General features: G+C 34.6%; 1 protein-coding gene across 3 annotated transcripts; it reads right to left on the reverse strand.

The window, feature by feature from the left end:
* Nucleotides 1–142: 142 nt before the first annotated feature.
* On the reverse strand, nucleotides 143–23,359 carry LOC115210420 (FUN14 domain-containing protein 1-like). Of its 3 annotated transcripts, none has more exons than XM_029779032.2 (5): nucleotides 23,150–23,359; nucleotides 16,550–16,699; nucleotides 3,461–3,536; nucleotides 1,516–1,635; nucleotides 143–277 (listed from the first exon to the last, which is right to left on the reverse strand). In XM_029779032.2, the coding sequence occupies exons 2-5, from the start codon at nucleotides 16,684–16,686 to the stop codon at nucleotides 200–202; spliced, it is 411 nt and encodes a 136-aa protein (XP_029634892.1). In that variant the 5' UTR covers nucleotides 16,687–16,699; nucleotides 23,150–23,359; the 3' UTR covers nucleotides 143–199. The 3 variants fall into 3 exon arrangements, with proteins under 3 accessions (XP_029634892.1, XP_036358897.1, XP_029634884.1); XM_036503004.1 differs by lacking the exon at nucleotides 23,150–23,359 and adding an exon at nucleotides 22,674–22,692; XM_029779024.2 differs by lacking the exon at nucleotides 23,150–23,359 and adding an exon at nucleotides 20,866–21,031.
* Between the last annotated feature and the right edge of the window lie 416 nt (nucleotides 23,360–23,775).

The raw sequence follows: 23,775 nt of genomic DNA on the forward strand, positions 1-23,775 counted from the left end.
AGCATTACAACCATTTATAAAGAAAACAAAGCATTTTAATGGAGTGGTCACTTTTTTAATAATTTTGAAAAGAAACATTTTCATTAGAAATGCAGGTCATATTTACAGTTTATTTTTTTAAAAAAAAAAGTAAAAAGTTCTCATATTGAATTATATAAGTTGCATGGTTTATTAGAGAAGAAAAGGAATTGTAAAGACATCATGATGATAATCCAAGCAGAAAGCCACCAGCAAAACCTGATGCCAGGAAAACATTCTGTGCAAAAAATGTTTTAACCTGAAAATATATGGAGAATGAAAAACCCTTAAAACTTATAGCATTTAAATTCTGAAGAAAGAAGTCACAGAATCAATGAAATTCAAATAACAAAGCAATAGGAATGTCATCCTTCAGTGTGATTTCAAAAGAAATTTAACTGCCAAGTGAAATGGATCTGTTGTGGAAAGGACTAAACCTGTTTACTATTTGTTAAAATGTTATTCTCCTGTATGGAGTGGTTTTATTAAAAAGAATTTTAGGCATAGGCCCCAACCATATGGTTTCAGTGTCACTACATGGCACATGGGGCAAGTGTTCCAGAGTTGACCAAAGCCTTGAACTGTAAGACAAACTGAAAACAAACACCCATGTATAGCTATAATCCAAGCTGTGTCCTGCACATCTGCCAGGTTTACAAAAGACTGGAAAAAAGATTTTTAATTTCACGTTGTTTCATTACAGGATAGGTGTTACAAAGGTATAACATGTATAAGAAAAAAAATGGAATCTCTTAGGAATTCTTCAAAAATTGATTGGGAGATTTTCTTTTTCCTGCTTTCTACATTTGTAATTCCTATCTTGTAATGAAAATGTACCAGGTTTTTCCACTCTTTTGCTTTGGTATGTTAGAGTTGTAGATGTTACTGTCATAACAAGTGAGGGTTGGTAAGATGTTCAAATTACAGAAAAACTGCCTCAATAAACATAGTCCAACCCATGGAAAATTGGAATTGCATAGAGCAAATGCACTGCACAAGTTGAAGGACTGCAGGGTATATCTGGTCCAAATATACTTCTTTTATGTTCAAACTAGCCATACCTAGTGTACAATATCATTCCTAAAGTCAAGTCAGATCACTGAGACTTCAAAGCTACAAGACAATGCATGTGTAATTCTGTGAAAGGGACAGATCCAGGTAGATGTGGAATGAAGTGGTGAGGAAATGACAACAGACATGATTTGCTGTACTTGATGACCAGTTAAGTAAAATTGCTGTTTCATACATAAAGCTTGTCCTTTCTAGTGCCAATGCCAGTGGCACATAAGAGGCATTCAGCACACTTAAGTGGCTAGCATTAAGAAGGGCATCCAGTCAGAAACCACGCCATAGCAACTAGTTGGAATCTAGACATGTGTCAAACTGAATCCATGCTAGCAGGAAGAGCAGGCAATAAGTAGTAATGTAAATATATAAGCATTACATTTGATAGAGTAATTTGAATGATAAAGTGTTAAAGATATAAATTATTCTTACTGAAGCTGCAACATGGGGATAGGCTTTCTTGGTGTCTCTTTCAATAGAATCCTTGGCTGATTGCATGCTCTTTTCAATTTTGGTCCAGTTAACTGTAACATAACCTTGATGCTGGGCTATCTGTAAAATAACAAAGTCAATTTATTAGAACGTTATGGTCTCAATTCAGTTATTGGGTTGTTTGGGCCTGACAAACTGCCTCAGATTGATATATAGAAATATGTATTAGGTTGTTTCCCATAAAAACTCATAGGAAGATTTGAGCATGGAACTAGATGTTTTTGCAAAAACATCGATGATTGTTAATTTCTAGGCCATCAGCCTATTAATGCAGTAAATTCACGTAATTGGTAGGAGTGTGCATTAACCCTTTTGCCAAAAACTGCCCAAGTGATGTTGAACTTATTTCTAGATCTGATACTTATAAATTTACTCTTATTTTCCACATCATATGTCTTTGTGGCCCCAAGTTCACTATCAATATATCTTCCTACTTTAATTACACTCATGGAGATGGTGTGGGTGAGCAGTTTTACAGATCAGAAATGAAGCATTGCTGGAGTTGTCTTACCTTCCTAACACTATCACAAAGATGTAAATTGGTGAGTCAAAGCAGAGGGGGTACAGGTTTGAGGAAGTAATCCTTCTCACTTGCATCTATATACAATCAACTGCAGTAATGGTGGGCTATACAGTACATGACAGACATACTGAAAATATCTGGTGAAGTAGGGCTTTTAAGCTAATCTCACAATTGCTGCAAAGGAAATGCTTTAGAACATAACAACTACAGAGGCTTTGAACAGAAAGACAATCATAGTTTTTAGCTAACTGGTTAGGAAAACACTTCAGATTTGTGTCATGTCAGGGTACTACATACATGTTTTCACAGTAGTAATTTATAGAGAAATGTTTCAGTTAAGCCAGCATATTAAGTACCTGTTGCTCTGCTTTTAAGTAGGAAAAAAAAAAAAGACAATTCTGCTGCCATCAAGGAAATGACATTGTTCAACATGCAGAGGAAGTGGAAATTCTATACAATGAACTCAGACTGGTCTATGAGTGTACTGACAGTGAATGAAGACTTTGTGGCAGATTTAAGGGAGTAAGCAATCAGAGTACTGGTAATTCTTTGCAATGCTCTGAAGAGCTGGCAGTATCTGTTACCTAGGCAGCTACTCAGGAGTTCTAAAGCATAGTAATAAGAATAGGGTGGAAAAGTTTAGGGGACTATTACCTTGGCTGGCAATATGGAGATATAAAAAGGTATCAAGAGATCCAAGATGAAGGAAATCTTAGAAGAGAAAGTTTAAAAGACAGAAGTGGTGGAAGTTGATTTCAGGATGCTGAACATCACAAATGAGATGACAAAGAAATGCAGCAAATGTTGAGATATTGTGGACTCAATAAAGACAGAATCTCCTTTTTCAACAGGGGTAATATTCTCCTAAACTTTTCCACCCTAATATGACTATGCTTTCAGAATACCCTCCTCCACTGCTACGGAGAAAAAGCTATTGACTACTTCTTCAGAGCAATGCAAGTCTATTCACTGTCAGCCTGCCTTTGGTTCCATTATACCTGTTGCCCACCCCAAGCAAGCACAAGAGCAGACAAAAATAATGATTTCTTTTATAGGCAACAGGCCTCGAAGTTTGGTGGGAATGAATAGGAAATTATATAGTCCTAAGTACATAACTAGTACCTCATTTTACTGACTTTGGAAAGATGAAAGGTAAAGTTGCTTAAGTGAGAGTTGATCCTAAAGAACCAAAACATTTACCTCAATGTTCAACACTAACGATTCTCCCTAATTTAAGGAAGGGTTATTTGATTAAATCGACACCAGTACTTGAGTGGTAGTATATTTATTGACCCACAGGTGGATGTACAGCAAAGGTGAACTTGAGCATAAAAAGAAGTAAAAAAGGAAATTTGATATTACCTGTAAGAGTAAAAGACTTGTTCCTACAGTTGCTGCAGCAACTTTTCCTACTTTTGCAAAAAGCATTCCTGCACACCTATCATATATAAAGGAAAAGAATAACATCTTCATATAGTAAATTAAATATTTGCACTGCTTTACAATACTGTATCTAACCATAGTGTTTTTTAGTCATCTATTTTCTACTTTACTGAAATACAATACACCAATATTATACACACTTTTGCTTTGCTACAACCTACATTATCATTATTTCTACCATGCTTAATATGCAAAGAGGGAAATTTGAGCCAATGATCTCTTGTCACTTGTTACGCTGAAAATAGCAACCAAATTTCTCTTAAATTGTACCCTTGAAAGAGAAAACATTTGAACAATGTGGTGAGTGGCTGTGTGTAGCTTGCTTGCCAACCACATGGTTCTGAGTTCAGTCCCACTGCATGGCACCTTGGGCAAGTATCTTCTACTATAGCTTCGGGCCGACCAAAGCCTTGCAAGTGCATTTGGTAGACAGAAACTGAAAGAAGCCCGTCGTGTGTGTGTTTGTCCCCCACCATTGCTTGACAACCGATGCTGGTGTGTTTATGTCTCCATAACTTAGCAGTTCGGCAAAAAGAGACCAATAGAATAAGTACTAGGCTTACAAAGAATAAGTCCTGGGGTCAATTTGTTCCAGCATGGCCACAGTTAAGTGACTGAAACAAGTAAAAGAATAATAAGCAATGAAAAAAGAGAACAATTCTTTCAAGATGTTTATGCCTTAGAAACACACCAAAAGGATAATGGATATTATAATGACAACCCAGGCCAAATTTATAATCAAAAATTATAATCACAACACACTTTAGAAACTAATAGAATATACATTGTGTAGCTAATTAAATATAAATTAATCAAATGTAAGCTGTGTTTCAGTTCAAGGAATGAACAGATTTTGTATAAAATGTTAATACATCTTTTGTATTAATAAAACTGAGGAAAATAAGAACTAAAAAAAAAAATTAAAAATTGCTAAAGAATCTTTTAATTGGTAGACCTGAATAATGAGAGAGACTCCTTGGGAAAAGTGTAGTTGAAAGCAAAGCATTGAGAGATTATCCTCAATTCAGTCTGAATGCTTGCAACATAGCAAACACCCTTTTAGAATGAAAGGGCTAGCTAAGTGCTAGTGTTTAAACCAAATAGCATATTAATGAGAGAGAAAAAACTGACATTGATTTTAACAGGTAGAATATGCAAATGGAATTAGAGTAATGTGTTACAGTCACCTTAAAAAATACAGAACATTAACCCTTCTGTTATCAACCTGCCAGAGACCACCATTGGTTTTATGATATAGACTTCCTGTCTGAAAGTGATTTAAATTAAAACCTTTCCTCAGAACTTCATGCTATTTTATGTTCCAAACACTAGTTTAATGACAAAGTCATTTTAGTAAATTCTTCATTATTTTCATTAATTGAAACAAAAGCAATGCATATCATTAGAAATTTGGTAACAAAAGATCCAAGATTATTTAGCAAACAGACTAAAATACAGTACCTTTCAAAAGTCTTTGACCACTATAATATATCCTGAGTATGAAATCTGATTGGTAAAATGAAGAAAAAGCTTTGTATTCACGAAATCTTTTCTTGCTAGTAATGATAGCAATAGCTTAAGTTCGTACACAAGATACAGGTACAAATGGCAATAACCTGAGTACTGTTTGTTGTTTAAGTAACAGAATTACCAAACAAGCAACACCACAATATTACAAAATGTAAGTGTAAAAGTTTTTATTGGACAAGCATGGATTTTATATTAGTCTGAGATCTTAAAATATTTTTATGCAAATCAATTACACTCCTCTCATATGAAGCAATAAAGGAGCCTCTACATGTTTGCTTGACCTGCTATAGTAGTAGTTACATTTAGCTCAAAAAACACCAAACAGAAAGATTCAAAGGATTATGTAGCTTTAGATATGCTATATCTAAAATATGTGAAATGTTGACTTGGTGCACTATTTTTCTATATTAACCATAGATAATTTCCACTGATAAGCTGTGGTAATTGTTAACTTCCATAATAACATTAATTTTTGAGTTTTCTCAGCAGTCAGGTGTCATGAAAATATAAAAATAAAAAAGCACTCAGTAAACACTGTAAAATGTTTCATTGAGAAGATCCTTTAGTATAATCAAAGACGTAACCTCTCCAGTGTTAGTTCCATGAAAAATGCATCCATCAGACTGTCGAGTGACTGGAATTCAAAAAAAACAACTGGTTATAGAAGCCAACCAAAGTGAAACACAAGCGACCTCTGATCCAACTGTCCTGACTCCAATCATGGCAACATGTTCTAATCACACAAACATGACAAGAAAATATAAAATGGTGTGTGTATATCTATATATATAAAACTGAGAATGTGTGTGTGACTATGCATGCATCACTAAAACTAAAAAACTACCCAACCGATTTCATTCAAATTTTACACAGGCCTTACTTAGGATCATTGCAGTGTCATGGGCCAAAACAAATTTTCAACTTCTTGCCTAATGTGAGTCCAGAGCAATTTCATATCTCTTACACTATTTCAATATTACATGTCAAAAGTGAAACAATAACATCTCTATTGTAATGTGAGATACTTTCAGTTTTAATGGTTTCACTATTAATACTGAAACTATTACCTCACATATATACATGCACACACACACATGTATGTATATGTGTATATGCATCTGCACACATGTATGTATAAGTATATATATATATGTAAAAGGTTGGTGCTTAATTATTACAGCTTTTTTTTCAATAAATTTTATTCACCAAAAGATTTTAACAAAGCACCAAGCAGAAATTGAAGTAGATGGTGAATATGCTCCGGAATAATCATTTAAAGATGTTTTTGTTAAATGTTATTCTTTTTCTTGAATAAAAATTGTAGAGAAAAAAGCCACAATAATTATGCACCAACCTAATATGTATATATATTTATGTAGATACATATCAATGCAAGTATATATATGTATATATATAGATTATATATCTATAGATGTATATGTATCTATATATATATAGAGATTTATATGTATATATATATAGAGAGAGATTTATATGTATATATATATAGAGAGAGAGATTTATATGTATATATATATATATAGAGAGATTTATATGTATATATATATATATATTGGCATTAGGAAGGGCATCCAGCTGTAGAAACCCTGCCAGATCAGATGGAAGTTTGGTTCGCCAGACCTCAGTCAAATCGTCCAACCCATGCTAGCATGGAAAACGGACGTTAAATGATGACGATGATACACATACATATGTATATATATGCATATATACATATATATTATTTATATTATTATGATTGAACGCTACACACATCCTCTTCCAAGTATATATATATATATGTGTGTAGATATGTATATATACATATATATATTTCATTTTGTTCATTTGGTTTGCAAGATTCTTTATATGAGTTTGTGTGTTGAAGCATATCCTGTTGTGTCTGGAGAGAGTCATTTTCTTTTTGTGCCTTATAACGTAACACACTCACTGGTAAAATTTTCATTGCATCTTGCAACCTTAAGATGCAACGAAAATTTTAGGAAAATAAGAAAAAAGTGGAAATTTTACCAGTGAGTGTGTTACATTATAAGGCACAAAAAGAAAATGACTCTCCCCAGACACAACAGTACATACATATGTATATACACATATGTATATACATATATATATGTATATATACATATATGCATATATATATATATGCGAACACCTGTTGAGGCAAGTGAAATCGAAATCAAATCAAATTTGATGACTGGCACCCGTGCCAGCGGAGGACATAGAGCATGATTGTTGCCAAAGCAGCTGACTAACTTCCGTGCCAGTGGCATGTAAAAAGCACCATTCAAGCATGATCATTACCAGCATAGCCTTACTGACACTTGTGGCATGTAAAAGCACCCACTACAATCTCAGAGTGGCTGGTGTTAGGAAGGGCATCCAGTTGTAGAAACTCTGCCAGATCAGATTGAAGCCTGGTGCAGCCATCTGGTTCGCCAGTACTCAGTCAAATCATCCAACCCATGCTAGCATGAAAAGCAGACGTTAATGCTTTAAGTAACCATGTTGAGGGTTAAGTCTTGGAGGTAAATTCTTCCATTGATTGTGAGATGATGGCGGTAGATTGGTAGGTATAGATTCCCAAAAATTTAGGTTAGTCTGTAAGTTTTGATGGATCCTTTGATTTGTATATAGGGTACCTTGGGGATTCCGTCCAGATTTTCTATCGTGGGCTGTATTCCACCCACAGATTCTAAACAATACCTATTATTCAACTCATGCCACCCCAAACATAAACATTACTATACCTTATAATCTAGCGAAAAGAATCTGTACCATAGTTTCAGACACCCAAACATGTGAATGAAGACTCCTTGAACTCAGATCAATACTAATCAAAACACATTACCCAATATCATTAATAAATGATGGCATTAAACGAGCTAAAGAAATAAATATATGAACATTAAGAGAAGTCAACCGAAATACTACACCAGACTTAAAAATACTCCCATACATCACACATAACCCTAGAAACAATGAAGCCTTCAACATTATCACCCAAAATCTACTCATCCTCACAGGAGATAAAACAATGAACAAAATTTTAGGTTCACACAAAATTATCAAAAGCAAAATGCAACTGAAATCATTGAAAAATATATTAACCAGTGCAAGACTATATCCATTAACAATGGAACCAAAAGTGAAAAAGTGTGGTCGACCTAACTGTGGTATATGATACCATCTTTTGGAGGGTTCAGAGTTCCACTTTAAACAAGGTGAAATATTTAAGATCAACTCAAATTTCACCTGTTCCTTGGAAAACCTAATCTATGCCATTACATGCTTAGGGTGTGGTAATTATTATATTGGCCAAACAGGAATATCACTCTGTCGAAGAACCACTCTTCACAAAGAACAAATCCGCCACCTACAATACAGATAGATACAGGTCAGTCAACACATAGAAAGGTGTGCTAGAAACCTTAATCCTAATTTTCCTCTTCTATCAATGTTCACAGAACACCTCAGTACAGCAAAGAATGAATAAAGAGGTAACTTTCATCAATAAATATCTTACATAACTCAATATGAACACAACTAACCTTTCAATTAATACCACTAACCCACATACATCCCATACACAATTCACATTACAGATTTATATCTACCCTAATTGCATCAAATCCAGAACTACTTACCTCCCTTACACATAATCTTTTTACTCAGGGACTAGTAGACCCAACTCCGTTAACTTCTCGGTGCGCATTCAAAGTAGTGTCGGTAATTTTACGAAATCGGTATGCCTTTGAATCTCTTTAACAATTCATAATAATGACTTTTATTACTTTTATTCCTACCTCAGTTCATCTAATTGTGTGTGTGTATGTATGTATATATATATATATATATATTGTTACTTTTCATAAAAAGCCTTTACCTTTTGGGATTTCCAATGTGCATTTTGAAGCATATGTCGGAAGTAAAAGAATTTGAATAACACCTGCGTTCAACTCCATTTATTTATTTATATATATTATTATACAAAATATTTCACATCAACCTGGAGCTTCTACCTTTACAAACAGGGTGTTATGTCCTTATTACTTGTGTGATTTTTTGCTACCCTGGTAACTGTTTATCCATTTTTTTTCGTGTTAATTGTAAACAAGGGGAAAATACACACATCCATTTATATATACTTCATATAACCTGCTAATTAAATATTTACCGCATATGGAGTTATTTAATATAAACGCATCTTTTAAGGATATACACATTCCCCCAAAGAATGCTTTCTTTAAGCAACTCATTAATAACACAAATTCCTTTATTAACCATATCAGATGGCTCACTTTTTTCTTTGACAATAAGGACATTCAACAGCCCACTAATGATATAATTTCTGAATTTAAGAAATTATTTAAATCTGAAAATAATCCTCCACCTAACTCAAGATTGAAAATGTTTCAAGATGATCTCTGGTCTATTGTGAGAAATGTAAAACTTCACCGTTCACCTCTAAGGAATAAACATCTAAGGTATCTTCACAATATCACTAAGGAAATTCATAGCATGGATAGTATACTGGTTCAATCAGATAAAATAGGAAACCTGTACAAACTTACCAAAATTTTTTTAATAATCCATCCTTACGACTTATCTGTCCATCTAGCTCTGACATCGGTGTACTTTTTAAAATATTCTAGATAAATACATTCCTACCTTAGTTAAAAAATGAAAGCTTAGTTTATGGTCCAATTCATTTCAAAGTCGTTGACTAGTTTAGTTCTATTACTAATAAGAGGAGCACTAAGTTTATGCAGCTTGTCATTTCTAGTTTCTATTCCTCCATCGACCCAACAGTACTTAATAAAGCACTCTAGCTAGCTCACAACAAAGCTGGTCTCACCAGGGAAGAGATTAATGTCGTGTTGACCACCAGAAAATCTATCATAAAATTTGATAACAAGCTGTGGGTCTGTAAAGATACACTCGATGACTTTGATGTCACGATGGGAAGTTCTGATTCAGCACAAATAGCTGATTTGGTTGGTATATATATATTTTATGAAATGACAGACCATTATATATATATATATATATATATTATATAAGTATAATATATAAATATATATATATTATATATGTATAATATATATATAATATCTTCTGTCCCTCTGCTTCTACTTCTCTTCCCCCTCCTTAATTCTTCTGTCCCTCTGCTTTTACTTCTCTTTCTTATCTTCCCACGTGACCGCCATTAGGCCAAGCCTGCTCTTTCTTTCTTGGTCGGACTGTTGTCCATGCAACATCGATATTCTTCTGTGTTTGTGAAACTTTTGCAGCTCTGCCGTAAGGCTTCATTTCCACATGTGCCAGCTTAATTCAATTCGTCATTAGTCGAAAGACACCTGTTGTTATGTCCTGTTATTATTTTTATTGTATTTATATTTGTGTAACATTGTCCGTTTTTTCTGTCCTTGTTTTTGTAAACATTCGCTGCTTTTTTCCAAGGAATCTAATGCTCTTAGCTTAGTTTTTCCCTGGGGCTAGCCAGATTGGAGCAATCTCAAGAATAATCAGCCGAAATAATCAACGATAATCTGGTTTTTAATTGAAGATAGAAAACTTCGAATGACCTGTCCTTGTTTTCTTTGTATCATCTATCTGGATGTTTTGTTGTCCCCTTTTGTATCACCTAGCTGTCCAGATGCTTTGCGTTCTTGTCCCATTTTGTATATATCATCATCATCGTTTAATGTCTGTTTGCCATGCTAGCACGGGTTAGACGGTTCGACTGGGTCTGAGAAGCCAGGAGGCTGCACCAGGCTCCAGTCTGATCTGGCAGTATTTCTACAGCTTGATGCCTTTCCTAACGCCAACCACTCCATGAGTGTAGTGGGTGCTTTTTACGTTCCACCAGCACAGGTGCCAGTGGAGGCTGGCAGCGGCCATGATCAGTTGGTGCTTTTTACATGCCACTGGCAACGGAGCCAGTCAAGGCATCGCTGGCATTGGCCACATTCAGACAGTGCCTTTTACATACCACCGGCACTACAATTTCCATTTGATATTTATTTTGATGTTGATGTACTTGACTCAATAGGTTTCCTCAAGCACAGCAGAGGTAAGCGCAGCAGGTCATTCTGCAATCCAAGGTACTTTGGATGGGCTAGGGCTATGCGAAATTAGTGCAGGAAACAGCCATGAACTCACATTATTTGTTGAGTCTTTGCAGTCACAGCATATCTCCAGAGATCTCGGTCTTTTGTCATTGCTTCTGTGAGGCCCAACGTTTAAAGGTCATGCTTGACCACCTCATCCCATGCCTTCATATGTCTACCTCTCCCTCGGATACGTTCAACTGTTTGGGAGTGGCACTTCTTCACACATCTCTCCTCATCCATCCGCAGTACATGACCATACCAGCGCAAACGTCTCTTGCACACCACGTCCGATGTTTCTTATGTCCAGCATTTCTCTCAGGGTGCTTACACCCTATCGTGTGTGCACACTGACATTACACAACTGCAGTCACAGCCCATGTTTCACTACCATGAAGCATGGCAGTTCACACACATGCATCGTACAATCTACCTTTCACTCTGAGCGAGAGACCCTTTGTCACCAGTAGGGGTAGAAGCTTTCTAAACTTTGCCCAGACTATTTGTATTCTAGTGGTGACACTCTCTGAGCATCCACCTCCACTACTAACTTGGTCATGTATGTAGCAGAAACTATTAACTACTAGTTTCTACCCCTGGAGTGTGATGGAATCTGTTTTCTGAGTGTCTGTGGTGTCTATTGCCCCTGTGCATCTGCCGCACACGAAAGCTATCTTCTTGGTTAATCTTCCTTTGATGCACAACTTATGCATCCATAGCTTACGTTGGGTACATCTTGTATAGTTTCTACCTACACCTTTCTACAGATCGAGCAGGGCTACCTACCTGAGGGTGTGTGTGATGAGTTCACCTTCCTGCTTACTATAACTTTGGTCTTTGCTACATTGGCTCTAAGGCCTTTTGATTCTAAAACTAGCTTCCACACCCAAAATTTCTTTTCTAGTTCCGGTAGTGATTCTGCAATGAGGGCCAGGTCATCAGCATAGAGGAGCTCCCAGAGACAACCCGTCTTGAATTCCTGTTATTGCCTGGAGGACTATGATGAATAGAAGGAGACTGAGGGCTGAACCTTGGTGGTCCCCTGCTTCTACCCAGAATTCTTCACTATGCTCATTGCTAATTCTAACCTTCCTAATGGCCTCTGTATAGGGCCTGTACAGCCATTATTAACCATTTGTAAATCTCCAGTTTTTGCATTGCCCACCAGATAAGGGATCGGGGGACCCTGTCAAAGGCTTTCTCCAAGTCCACAAAAGCTAAGCAGAAGGGTTTATCTTTAGCTAGGCATTTCTCCTGCAGTTGTCGAACCAGGAATATGGCATCAGTGGTGCTTCTACCCAGAACAAAACCGAACTGCATCTCATCTAAGCAGACTCTCTCCCTAACCTTCATCACCTGATCCAGCAATTTAATACCCCTACATTGATTGGGAGTTTGATTGGCATATGCCAACCCTTTCGAAAACACCACCCCCATCATGCAACTCCCCTTTACCCATAGGTTGGGAACCCTTCCAGCAAAGAAAATAGAACGCCCAAAAGAGCCCCCAATCCTCTGCGTGAGAAGCAGTTATGTTCAGATCACAACTAAGTATATATATATATATATATGGGCAACACACATACAAACATATACATACATACACCTATTGGATACATGTTTTTTGTATGCCCTTGCTCCTGCCCGTCCCACCACCACCCCCTACCTGAGTAATACCATCAACTGAAGCAAATTTGGCACCCGGACATAAGTTTTGTAAGAGGAATAGAGAAGGCTACCTTCCCCCGGAGAGATGTGAGAGTCAGACCTCTCCTTTCAAAACATTGTTTACAAAATGCAAATTTGGCCCCCGGACGTAGGTTTTGTAAGAGGAATAGAGAGACCTACTTTTTTCCCCAGAGATGTAAGAGTCAGACCTCTCCTTTCGAAAACACAAACAGTTTCGAAACATTGTTTACAAAATAATAGCTGATCGTTTGCGAAGGAGCGTGTCTCAGGCAACATACACATTGCATACATGTTCGTGTGTGTGACTGAAGCCATACATACATAACAACCCCTTCTGTCTGTTTTTGCCTCTCAATCACTCACTAAAAAGACGAAATTTTAAAAATTTTATATATAGATATATATTATATATATATATATAATATATATATATATATATATATATATATATATAATATACATATACAACATATATATATTATTTATATAATATATATATAAAATATATATTATTATATTATATATATATTATTTATATATACATAATATGCTTAAGGACCATAAACCTAACTTTCTTATCGATACCTCAGACTGATTTTCCTAAATCTGATATAGGCATCATTAATAAAAATATCATTGACAGGGTAATACCTGTCCTTAAGTCTAAAATTAGATTAACCCTCTGGTCTGATACCCAAAAGGTGGTTGGATGGTTCAAGCTTCTAGAAATTAATAGAACTAGTAAATTCTTGCAACTTGATATAGAGAGCTACTATGCCACTATCAACCCAATTGTTCTCAATCAAGCCCTGATTTTTAGCATGAAAAATTCTGATTTGTCCTGACACAAAATAGATATTATTCTTGCCACACAAGCCACTCTAGTACATTATGGAGTAGATTAGATAGGGAAAATGCGCTTGATATAGCAATAGGCTCACACGATTCTGCTCAGGCCAGTGAACTAGTCGGAATATATATCCTTTCATTAATCCAGTCTTCCTTTCCTGAAGTAACAGGGGGTCTGTATAGGGATGACGCCTTATTTTTTATAGACAGAAGTAGTAATGTACAGTTAAAAAGGCATAGGAAAAATTTCTTTAGACGTTTCAAAAATTTAGTACTAAACATTACTATAGCTAAATATTATCACAGAGTGAATTTTCTTGACACTACCTTCTGTTTTGATACTGGATTATTTGAACCATTTTATAAACCGAATGATCATATTGAGTACATTAAGTAGCATCCAACCATCTACCCTTGATTATACGGGGACTAGTTAAGAATATTTCTACTAGAATTTCTAGATTATCTGCCACCAGTAAAATTTTTGAATCTCATGCATCTTATAATGATGCTCTAGCTAAGGCTGGGTTCCATGGCAGAATTCAATATTTACAAGATGCAGGCTTAAGCAACACTGGTAATTCCTACAACTGCGATACACATCGTATACCACCACAACGTTACCATTTGAGAAATCACTCGGATAAAGAATGTAGGCCAGAAAGAATTGGTCATGTCAATGATCTACCAAAGAAAACTCATAGACACATGCGACATAGTAATTCATCTGCTTGTTCCAATCCTGTACAACACACTTGATCAAATAAACCTAATAACAGATATAGGAATCAGGATGTCCTCTGGTTCAATCCAATTTTCGGTTTGCATGTTTCAACCAGGATCGCTGGAAAATTTTTTGCTGCTTTGGACAAGTGTTTTCCTAAATCCAATCAGTATCATGCTATTTTTAATCAGCATACCATGTAGGTATCCTACACAAACTCTGCTAATTTGGAGCGACAAAGGTTCAATAACCCACCTACTGGATCTAGCAAGCATTTACATCTAAATGCCAACTAAGGAGATGTAAACCACATCGATAATCATCAACTTTGACCAATTTGTAGTAGTAGAAATACTCATGGTACAGCTAGCACGATAACAGCGCCGGTAAATGAAGTCAGGACTGCTTTATATACAAATAAAAATGATAAATGCTCATACTAGATAAATCAAAATGTCCTTTGATGAATCTCTGTATGAGTACAAATCTTTTATATAAATGTACCGTGCACACAAGGAGAGGGCCCTATGTTTACATTGGGTAGATAGCTGATTCATTTAAGAATCGTTGTTATAATCATGTTGCCAGCTTTAGGTCAATCAATAAGAGACATTCAACATCTTTGGCAGATTTTATATGGCGACTGAAGGAGGCTAATACAAAATACTACATTACTTGGTCCAAAGTTAGACATGCAAAACCATACAGTGTAATTTCCAAGAGATGCCTTCTCTACTCCGAGGAATCCCTGTCTATTCTGTAGACTAACGAGAAGATACTTAATAGAATTTTTGAATGACTATCGAGATGCCTACATGCATATAAATGTACTTTCGCACAATGCAGTGAGAATGAATTTTGAATAACCGTTAACTTAGTGTCATTTTATTTTATTTTAAGGTATGGATGACTTAAGTTTACTTTAAACCTCCCTGTTCTTCTAAACACCTACTAAATAACTAACTCACTTTGTAATCATGAGTGCGCCTAACCTTGCGTGTGTGTATGCTCACATTTTTGTTAATGCCTGTGTACTCATGCCATGCAGCTTGCCTGAGGGCGATTATAAATCCATATCTATTAGTGGTTATTTCCAATACTTTTCTCACTGGATTAAGTGTTCATTTCTCTTTTTGTCTTCTGCAATTTTTGGATCTTCTCTATATATGAAGAATTTTCCTCCGTCTCGCTGTTTTTCTTGCTACAAAACAGAAAGTTGCATTGTGGAACAGTCATTTTAATGACTTTTTTTTTTTTAATTTCAAGTTGGCACATGAGGGTTTGTTGCAGATTCCATATGCCAACTACTAGGTCATCTTGGAATCAAAGGTCACAAAAGAACAGATGCGAAGAAGTCAATGTGGCTGTGGGCATAGTGAAATGATAGCTAGAGCTGTTAAACATAATAGGAAAGAAACCCAGTTTGATTCACAGCATCAGTTCTTGAAGTGGTCATATCATGACCTAATGATATACACCACAATTCAAGGGGAAAAAATCAACTAAATGTTCTGAGTTCAATCCCCACTAAAAGTGGCATTTCAAAAACAGTAAGACACCTAGGAGTCATGAACTTAAGAACTAATGGACCAAACACTTGCTTGAGAAAAGTTTTTCCTCTGAAGATTTCTTCTGCTGTCTGCTCACCCTATAACTAGTCTAATTACTAAGAAAGAAAAATGTGTGTGTGTATGTGTGCTTGTTTTGTAAACAGTGAAATTGTCATTTCTCCTGTCAACAAATTGTCCACTAGCTTTGAAAGGCAAATAAAATAAGAGATCCCTTACTTGAAGACAATAAGGGATGGTGGAAGGGAAAACCTCTGGTTAATTCATGCCAGTATGGAAAAATAAACAGAAGGAACAACACACACACACACACACATATATATATATAAGACTTCTGCATATTTTTCTGTTTATAAATTTTCACTTATAAGACATTAGTGCACCTATGCAAATGAACCTAGATCATGTGGTTGTGATGCAAACCTCTCAACCATACGGCCAGTGAATAAAATTTTTTTGTTTTCATATTTTCTCAGACTTCAACTGAAGCAAATTATTTATGATAAGGTATACTTACCAGCCAGATATACCACCAACCACAGTTTGCTTGGCTACAGACAATTTAGAAACATCACGAAATATATTCTCTAGCCAACGTTTGTCTGATGTGTATGTAGTTATATCCAATATTTCGGGAACATCAGAATCTGCCATGCTTCAGAATTTGCTAGTAAAATATAAAATCAAGATAAAGATTCAATAAATATGTTTTAATGGTGGGTACTGAAATATTAATACCATGACATTTTACTTTCTAATTTCAGTATAAAATGGTTTGATTTGAATAATTAAAAAGCATTTTGTAACGTCACTGTTATATTATTCTATTTTCCTTACTGTATTTGCTTTCAAAATTCATTTGGCAGAGGAAGATTGCTGCTCATGACCTCTGCATGCCTTCAGATTAATGAGGTCAATATAGTTGGTACTCCCTGAAGGAAAAATCTCCCAGAGTTTAGTAGTTCTTTGGTAGGAAGGAGTATGGGAAGTCTTATACACTGCTTAGTTTCAATTAAATTTGAAAATAATGAAAAATGTAGTGAAGTAATTTTTTCATTAATAAATCTGCTGTTTGGAACATGAATCCTTTAGAATTCGGATTACTCTATCAAATGTAATGCTTACTTGTTCACATTGTTTTAAATTAATCATATATTGTCTCATAGTTATCAAGATTTCAACGATGTGATTGTTTATTTTCAGAAAGACATTGTAGACTAGATGTGTGAGTCCAGATCTGACTGGTTTGAACATAGAACATGTAGAATATTTGGGTTGGATATAAACCAGTTTGAATACTAATGGGTTAAAATTTCAATTTAGATCACTTTCAAACAAGTTGTTTGTATCATAGAAACAAGGGTAGTCATAGGTGGGTTCATATCAAAAGGGTTAAATCTTAGTTATATCTTTATCTTTCCTTACTCACAAGGTCACCAAAATTTGATATCCCTTCTTCTTACAAAATTGGTCTTTTACCTAAGGAATCCAATATTTAAACAATCATCATCTTTCAACGTCCATTCTCCATGATGACTTGAGAAGAATTGGCCAGCTGAAGAGCTGCCCAGGCTCCATTTGTCTGTTTTGGCATGGTTTCTACACCTGGATGCTCTTAACCCTTTAACATTTAAACCAGTCATATCTGACCCAGATATTCTATCTATTTTATGTTCAAAACGGCCAGATCTGGCCTTTCACACCTACATTGTCATTCTATAAACAAACAATCAGATTGTCAAAATCTGAAAGCTATAAAACAATGCATGATTATTTCGAAACAATGTAAATGAATAAGCATTGTATTTGATAGAGTAAACTGAATGCTAAAGGGTTAAAGTAAATTTGATTGATTGATTGATTCTAGTTTCAGCTCATGAGCTGTGGCCATGCTGGGGCACGCCTATTTATCATATTAGTTTTCCACATCGGCAACAACTAAATGGGTCAGAAAACTTTTAATGATAAATAATTGAAGCACAAGTTTTCAAAGCCTTTCTATATGTAACAATCCACATCAAGAAGTACTAAGTTTACATTGACAAAAAATTTATACTCCATGAAAAACTCTGCTCATAAAACTTATGTATTTCTCCCCCATCTTCAATTCTTTTATATGCATTTAAAGGAATCTTCCTTGATCTAGTTCTTCAACACTTTTTAAAAATCAAATTTTAATGTTTCAGTTCTTATGTGGATATCCACAAATCTCTGAATGGGAATACCAAATTTAAATATCAAATGAAGCTTGTTTAGCTACAGATTAGCCCTGGCCTATCACACCTATTGTCAATGAGCAGTCCAGCTATGACAACTCAATCCTTTTTCTACATGCATTATCCAATTTGGTTACTTCTTTTAGCAAGTTGAGCAGCCATGTAGAAACTCCTTCATGATTCACTTGTGATTATGAAGCATTCTCAAATTCATTGAGTTCTAAAATAAATTCCTCCTTTAACGTCATGGTAAAAATTATCACAGAAGAATGAAAAAGTTATGTCCAAATAATCTAAATTCGTTAGCATTCACAAATCTATATTTGGTACTACAAATATATCAGTGAATTTATGATTTCATTGCATGTCTGTCAAAACTGAAGTAAAATCTAATCAGACTAATCAAATGGAGTTTTAAAATATTTGTTATCATACACTATCATATGAATAAGCTGAAAATTAATAGAAACAAAGAAAATAGGTAACAATAAAAATTATACAATATACAGTTGATGAAGTAGACAACTATTATGGTTACATTAGTAAAAGGAAAAAGAAAATCAGAGGCTTAATTAATGTTTGCAAAGTGACCTTAACATTTTTGAGGGAACAAACTGGAATGCAGACAACCAACTAAGTTAGCAGTAACTCAGGATGAAATTGATAGAAGATTACAAAGATTCTTTATTCACACTATGGAAAACATCACTAGTGCTGGTGACACAATAAAGGCAACCAATCTATGCTGTTATGTGGGTTGGTGATATGCACATTCAATTGTAAAACTAATCTCCCCTCTCACAAAAGAGATGGCATACACAAGATTTTCAATGGAAAGTATCGAAAGTAAATGTGAAAAGTGGTGAGATCTAATATTAGCCTGAAATAACTGACATAAGCTTTGAGTATGACAATGATGTCTTAGCTACTTACACACCTGCTGTTGTCATCGCTGTTTTTAATGTACGAAAATTTGTATACACACTTGTTTGGGCTGCATCAGAGAGACTATGTTAACTACAGCTTCATGTACCAATGTGCTATACAACCAGTTTAACTCTTTCATGGCCATATTTTTGTGACGAGTTTGGAAAGGTTTAGTACAAATAACTTTTTCATTCGTGGTAGACATCAGATTAATTTTTGTACATAACAAAAAGGCAAATACAGGAAATTTATGTTATAAGTTTTTTGTTTAAATGAGCAGGTGATTTTTGTATTCAAGAACCAGTAATAGTCTCATAAGTTGGTATCAAAAAAGTTAAACTTTTATTAACTGTACTTCCTCTAACAGCTATTTAGTAGTTTTGTACCCAGCATTTAGCATCCATTCACATTAATACTAGAGCAGGCATCTCTCCTACATACATTGGAGCTTTTAATGTTTAACTGGTCGCTGTCTTATTTTTCTTAGTTAATTTGTGCTCTGCCATTCTTGCAAGTGAACATTATATAGCCAACATACATTGCCCAATAGCTTTATTCCCAAGTAACTTTCTTAGTTCACTTGTGCTTGCCTCTGCAGAATCAATGCACCTATCCCATCACCATGAAGTATTACACTTTTCAAACATATTGATTTTACACGTCTGCTTTGGAGACAAACTCTTTGTTACCAACTGTGCAGACTACTAAGCATATTACTATTTAACCGAGGGGTCTTACAAGTAAAAAATGGTTGAGAACCATTCGGTTACAAGTCGTTCTTAAAGACATTGCTTCAGTCCCAAGTCACTTTCCCCGTGCTTTATGTAGGGGTCATACTTCTTGAACATTTCTAATAAAGTAATCTATTATTCTTTATCTGAATGCATAAAAACAACATTTATAGAAATAGTTTTAAGAGGAAATAAAGGGTTACATATAAACAAAATAAATTATGTCATGTTAGTGAGCAACTTTGGATAATTTGGCAGTGTAATCCACAAATTTAACACCATGTGTATATAAATACATTACTGAAAGAGTACAAGAGGGAAATGTGACAACTACTTTGATTCATCTCAGGTCTTGTGTTGAGACGAAAACAATTGTACTGCGGCAGAATCATTATAGTCGTTAAAAATATCCTTACGCTTATTTATATTCACTTCCAGTTTTTGTTTTTCTGATAGTAAATAATTAAAAACTAGGGTATTAGTAATTGTTATTTAAAAGACTTTAATACGCAATAATACACATTATTTAAAATAACAAGGTGAATTAAAATGAAAGTAAATCCGTTACTTGTAACGGAAGCAGTATTGGTTCTGAATAGTATTCTGTACATCTTACTTAACGCTAATACAGCCACAAAACTGTAGTATTCGTCTTGAGAAAGTAATTTTTTCAAATAGTTATAATAACTCAACCGTAAAGCAAGTGTAAGATAAGGATGATCGTTATTCTTCACAATCACAAAGAAAAAAAGAAAGAACTTTTGAGAGAAAGTGACCCCAGAGAAAATATGGGCATATTTTCATGTGAAAATGATTAATGAACTTTTGGAGGTTGGTTAAAGAAAGAAAAAAATAATGAAAAAACAAACAGGAGATGAGGGTCACCAATCTATATTGATGACGAAGCATCAAAATTGTTTGCTAGAGTGGATTAATAAAATATAGCCAAGCGTACTTACGAGGTACAAAACAGCTTGTAAAATTAACACGAAACAAGGAAGCAAAAAAAAATAAACAAAGCTACTTCTCGTTGGGTTCCCTAATATCTCAACATTCCGCAACAGAAACAAGTTACAATCCTAATTAAACTTAAAACGATGTTTCGTTAGTTTTGAATTACTTCCGGCGAAAGCAACAATGCGCATGCTTACTATTATTCATGTACAGTTTTCGCTACGAAGTACAATGAAATGGCAAGTGCTTTTTTTTTTTAATTTACACAAGATAATTCTACAAAAATAGAATCGAGAAAATACTTTACAAAAACATAAGAAACACAGAAATTGCTTTTCTAGAAAAATAAAGAAAAAATTACTTGACTTTAAACGTATTCGTTACGTGTATTTAGCTAGTCAAGTGAAACGTTGATATCCTTTCCGGGGCTAATTCAGTTTCGCACATCTTGTGAAATGCATTTTTTGAAAAAATTTTATTTTTTTAAATTTCACCTCCTATCTTCCACCCCCCACCAATTAAAATTTTTGCTTTTGTTTACTTTAAAGAGATCGTAGCGAATTGACGAACATATGCAAATTAAAATTAAATACAGACAAAAAACATTAAAGTGAAAAGAATATGCGTTTTATTTGTTTTTGCCTTAAATAATCGTAAATAATAATGTAAATTAAATATACACCACATCCCCATACTCAAATTAGCTCTCATAATGGAGCAATTTCACAAATTGAGCATTAAAATTTTTCTCTGATATCCAAACGTCAATGGTTACAAGGCATTGCTGAAATTAGCAAACACATCGTCCTATTTTACATCCTATAAACATAAAATAAGATAGGAAACATTGAATAACATACACTACGCCCGGAAGAAAAACGTGAAGGTCATGACAAACACACTTTCATCATAAGTTTGTTCGACCAGTGTTTATAATCAACAAAATTAGAAGCAGAATTTTGGTTTTAAGAACCCCATATAACCCCTCAAAGTTTTTTTTTTAATAATTAGAGCCTCTCGCCGGTAAATTGCAATTTAAGAAAAATATAATAACGATTAAGAAACAACATAATTCGAAATGCATAAGATTAAATTCCTATTTACACAAGTGTCCCCCCTCCCCGACTTTGTTTCCTCATAACTTTCAGGAAATGGATATTTTAAAATGAAATCCACTACAAATATGCTTCTGATAGTGTAGATTCCGATTATATCAGAATTTGTAGGTGAAAAAATCTCTGCGTGCGGGGAGAGGAGTTTCGGAAACATGAGTCGGCTTTGTTTCCCTATAATTTTCAGAAAAATGGATACTTTTTCATATTTTCTATAAATTAATACCTTTCAGAGTGTGAAGGTTACGATTATATAGGAATTCAATGTATTAAAAAAAGAAAAGTGACCTCACACTCAGACATACTGACACACATCACAATTCCTTTCTAGAAATTTTAAGTTCCATTTTGTAGATATATGTAATGTGGATGTGTAACAGTATGTATGTGCAATTAAACCTTTTTTTTTTTTCATTCCAATATAATCGTAATCTACACACTCTCTGAAGGTATTTGCTGAAAATTACCCATGTTTCTGAAAGTTATGAGGAATTCCCAAAACCCCTCTCCCCATTCAGAGGGGGGGTGCTTTTCACAACAATCTCCAATATAATAGGATTCTATAATTCATGTGAAGCGCATTTGTTGAAAAGTTAACAAAAATATGCATTTTTCTGAAAGTTATAAAGAAACAGAGTCAGTGAGAGACGCATAGTTGTGTAGGTATGCCGGATTTTAAAAAGTGCAATCAGTCAACTTACTAAAGGTAGCAGCTAAATCTTCCTCAAACCACACAATTCTTCAATTAATGATAGTTCACAACAAAAGCGTCTTTTGATCAAAGATTTGCTCGATCGGGTCTGCCCTAGTGTCAAATCATTACGGGCCACTAATTATTAGCATAAGTCGGGGAACAACTGAATTCTTTTATTTCTGACACTTAAGTCTGTAAATTAATAAACTTGGTTTCCCACTTTGAAATGAATTAATTGAAAGGGGGAAAATGGTATTTTTTAAATGTTACACAAAAACAAGGGTTAAAATGAGCAACAAAAAAAAAACAGAAAATATAGAATAGGATACGATGAAAGATAGTGACTAGGTATGCAGTTGGAGCTGATGCTTGAAGAGTATTTAGGCAAACATTTTTGTTAAGTAATTTTGCCTAAATCTAGAAAATGATCTGTACATATTTCATAAACAATTAAGAATATTAAATGCCAATCAAAAAACTTACAACTTTTAGAAGCCAAAATATGAGTATCTTCTCCAATGTTGATGCAACCCAGACTTGCGTCGCTGCCAAATTTGTGCTAAGAACAAACGAAGGTTATGAGAAACATGGCCTTGATTTTTTTTTTTTTTTGAAAAGTTGGGCGTCAGCTGAAACTTTCGATATGAACCAAGGGGGAGAATTGGTAGTTAGAGATACTTTAATATGATCAAGTCGCAAGAAATTCTTGGGGATCTTTTCCTTTTGAACGGCACTTTTCAAACAATTTCTAGTTAACTAAACACTTTTAAACTTCGTATACTGGTAGAATGTGTTTATAAAACATCACTTTTTTCTTGGCTTTATTGAGAAAATTCTATATGTTGTAACATATTTCGTCTTTAATTTCGAGCATTTCGGCAATTTTAACCAATCGCTTACGTCCATTTAGGTAAATAACATTCTGCGCATAATGAACAGAATGTTATTTACCTAAATGGACGTAAGCGATTGGTTAAAATTGCCGAAATGCTCGAAATTAAAGACGAAATATGTTACAACATATAGAATTTTCTCAATAAAGCCAAGAAAAATGATGTTTTATAAACACATTCTACCAGTATACGAAGTTTAAAACTTTTTAGTTACCT

Source organism: Octopus sinensis, linkage group LG1, assembly GCF_006345805.1.
Source record: "Octopus sinensis linkage group LG1, ASM634580v1, whole genome shotgun sequence".
Classification (NCBI taxonomy): domain Eukaryota; kingdom Metazoa; phylum Mollusca; class Cephalopoda; order Octopoda; family Octopodidae; genus Octopus; species Octopus sinensis.

Bases quoted from the DNA above. Each gene is read 5' to 3' on its own strand.
- LOC115210420 (XM_029779032.2), bottom strand. From the start codon at position 16,686: ATGGCAGATTCTGATGTTCCCGAAATATTGGATATAACTACATACACA. The intron at 3,537-16,549 runs GTAAGTATACCT...TATATATGATAG, and splicing joins GTTGGTGGTATATCTGGCTG to GTGTGCAGGAATGCTTTTTG. The intron at 1,636-3,460 runs GTAATATCAAAT...GTTATTTTACAG, and splicing joins CAAGTCTTTTACTCTTACAG to ATAGCCCAGCATCAAGGTTA.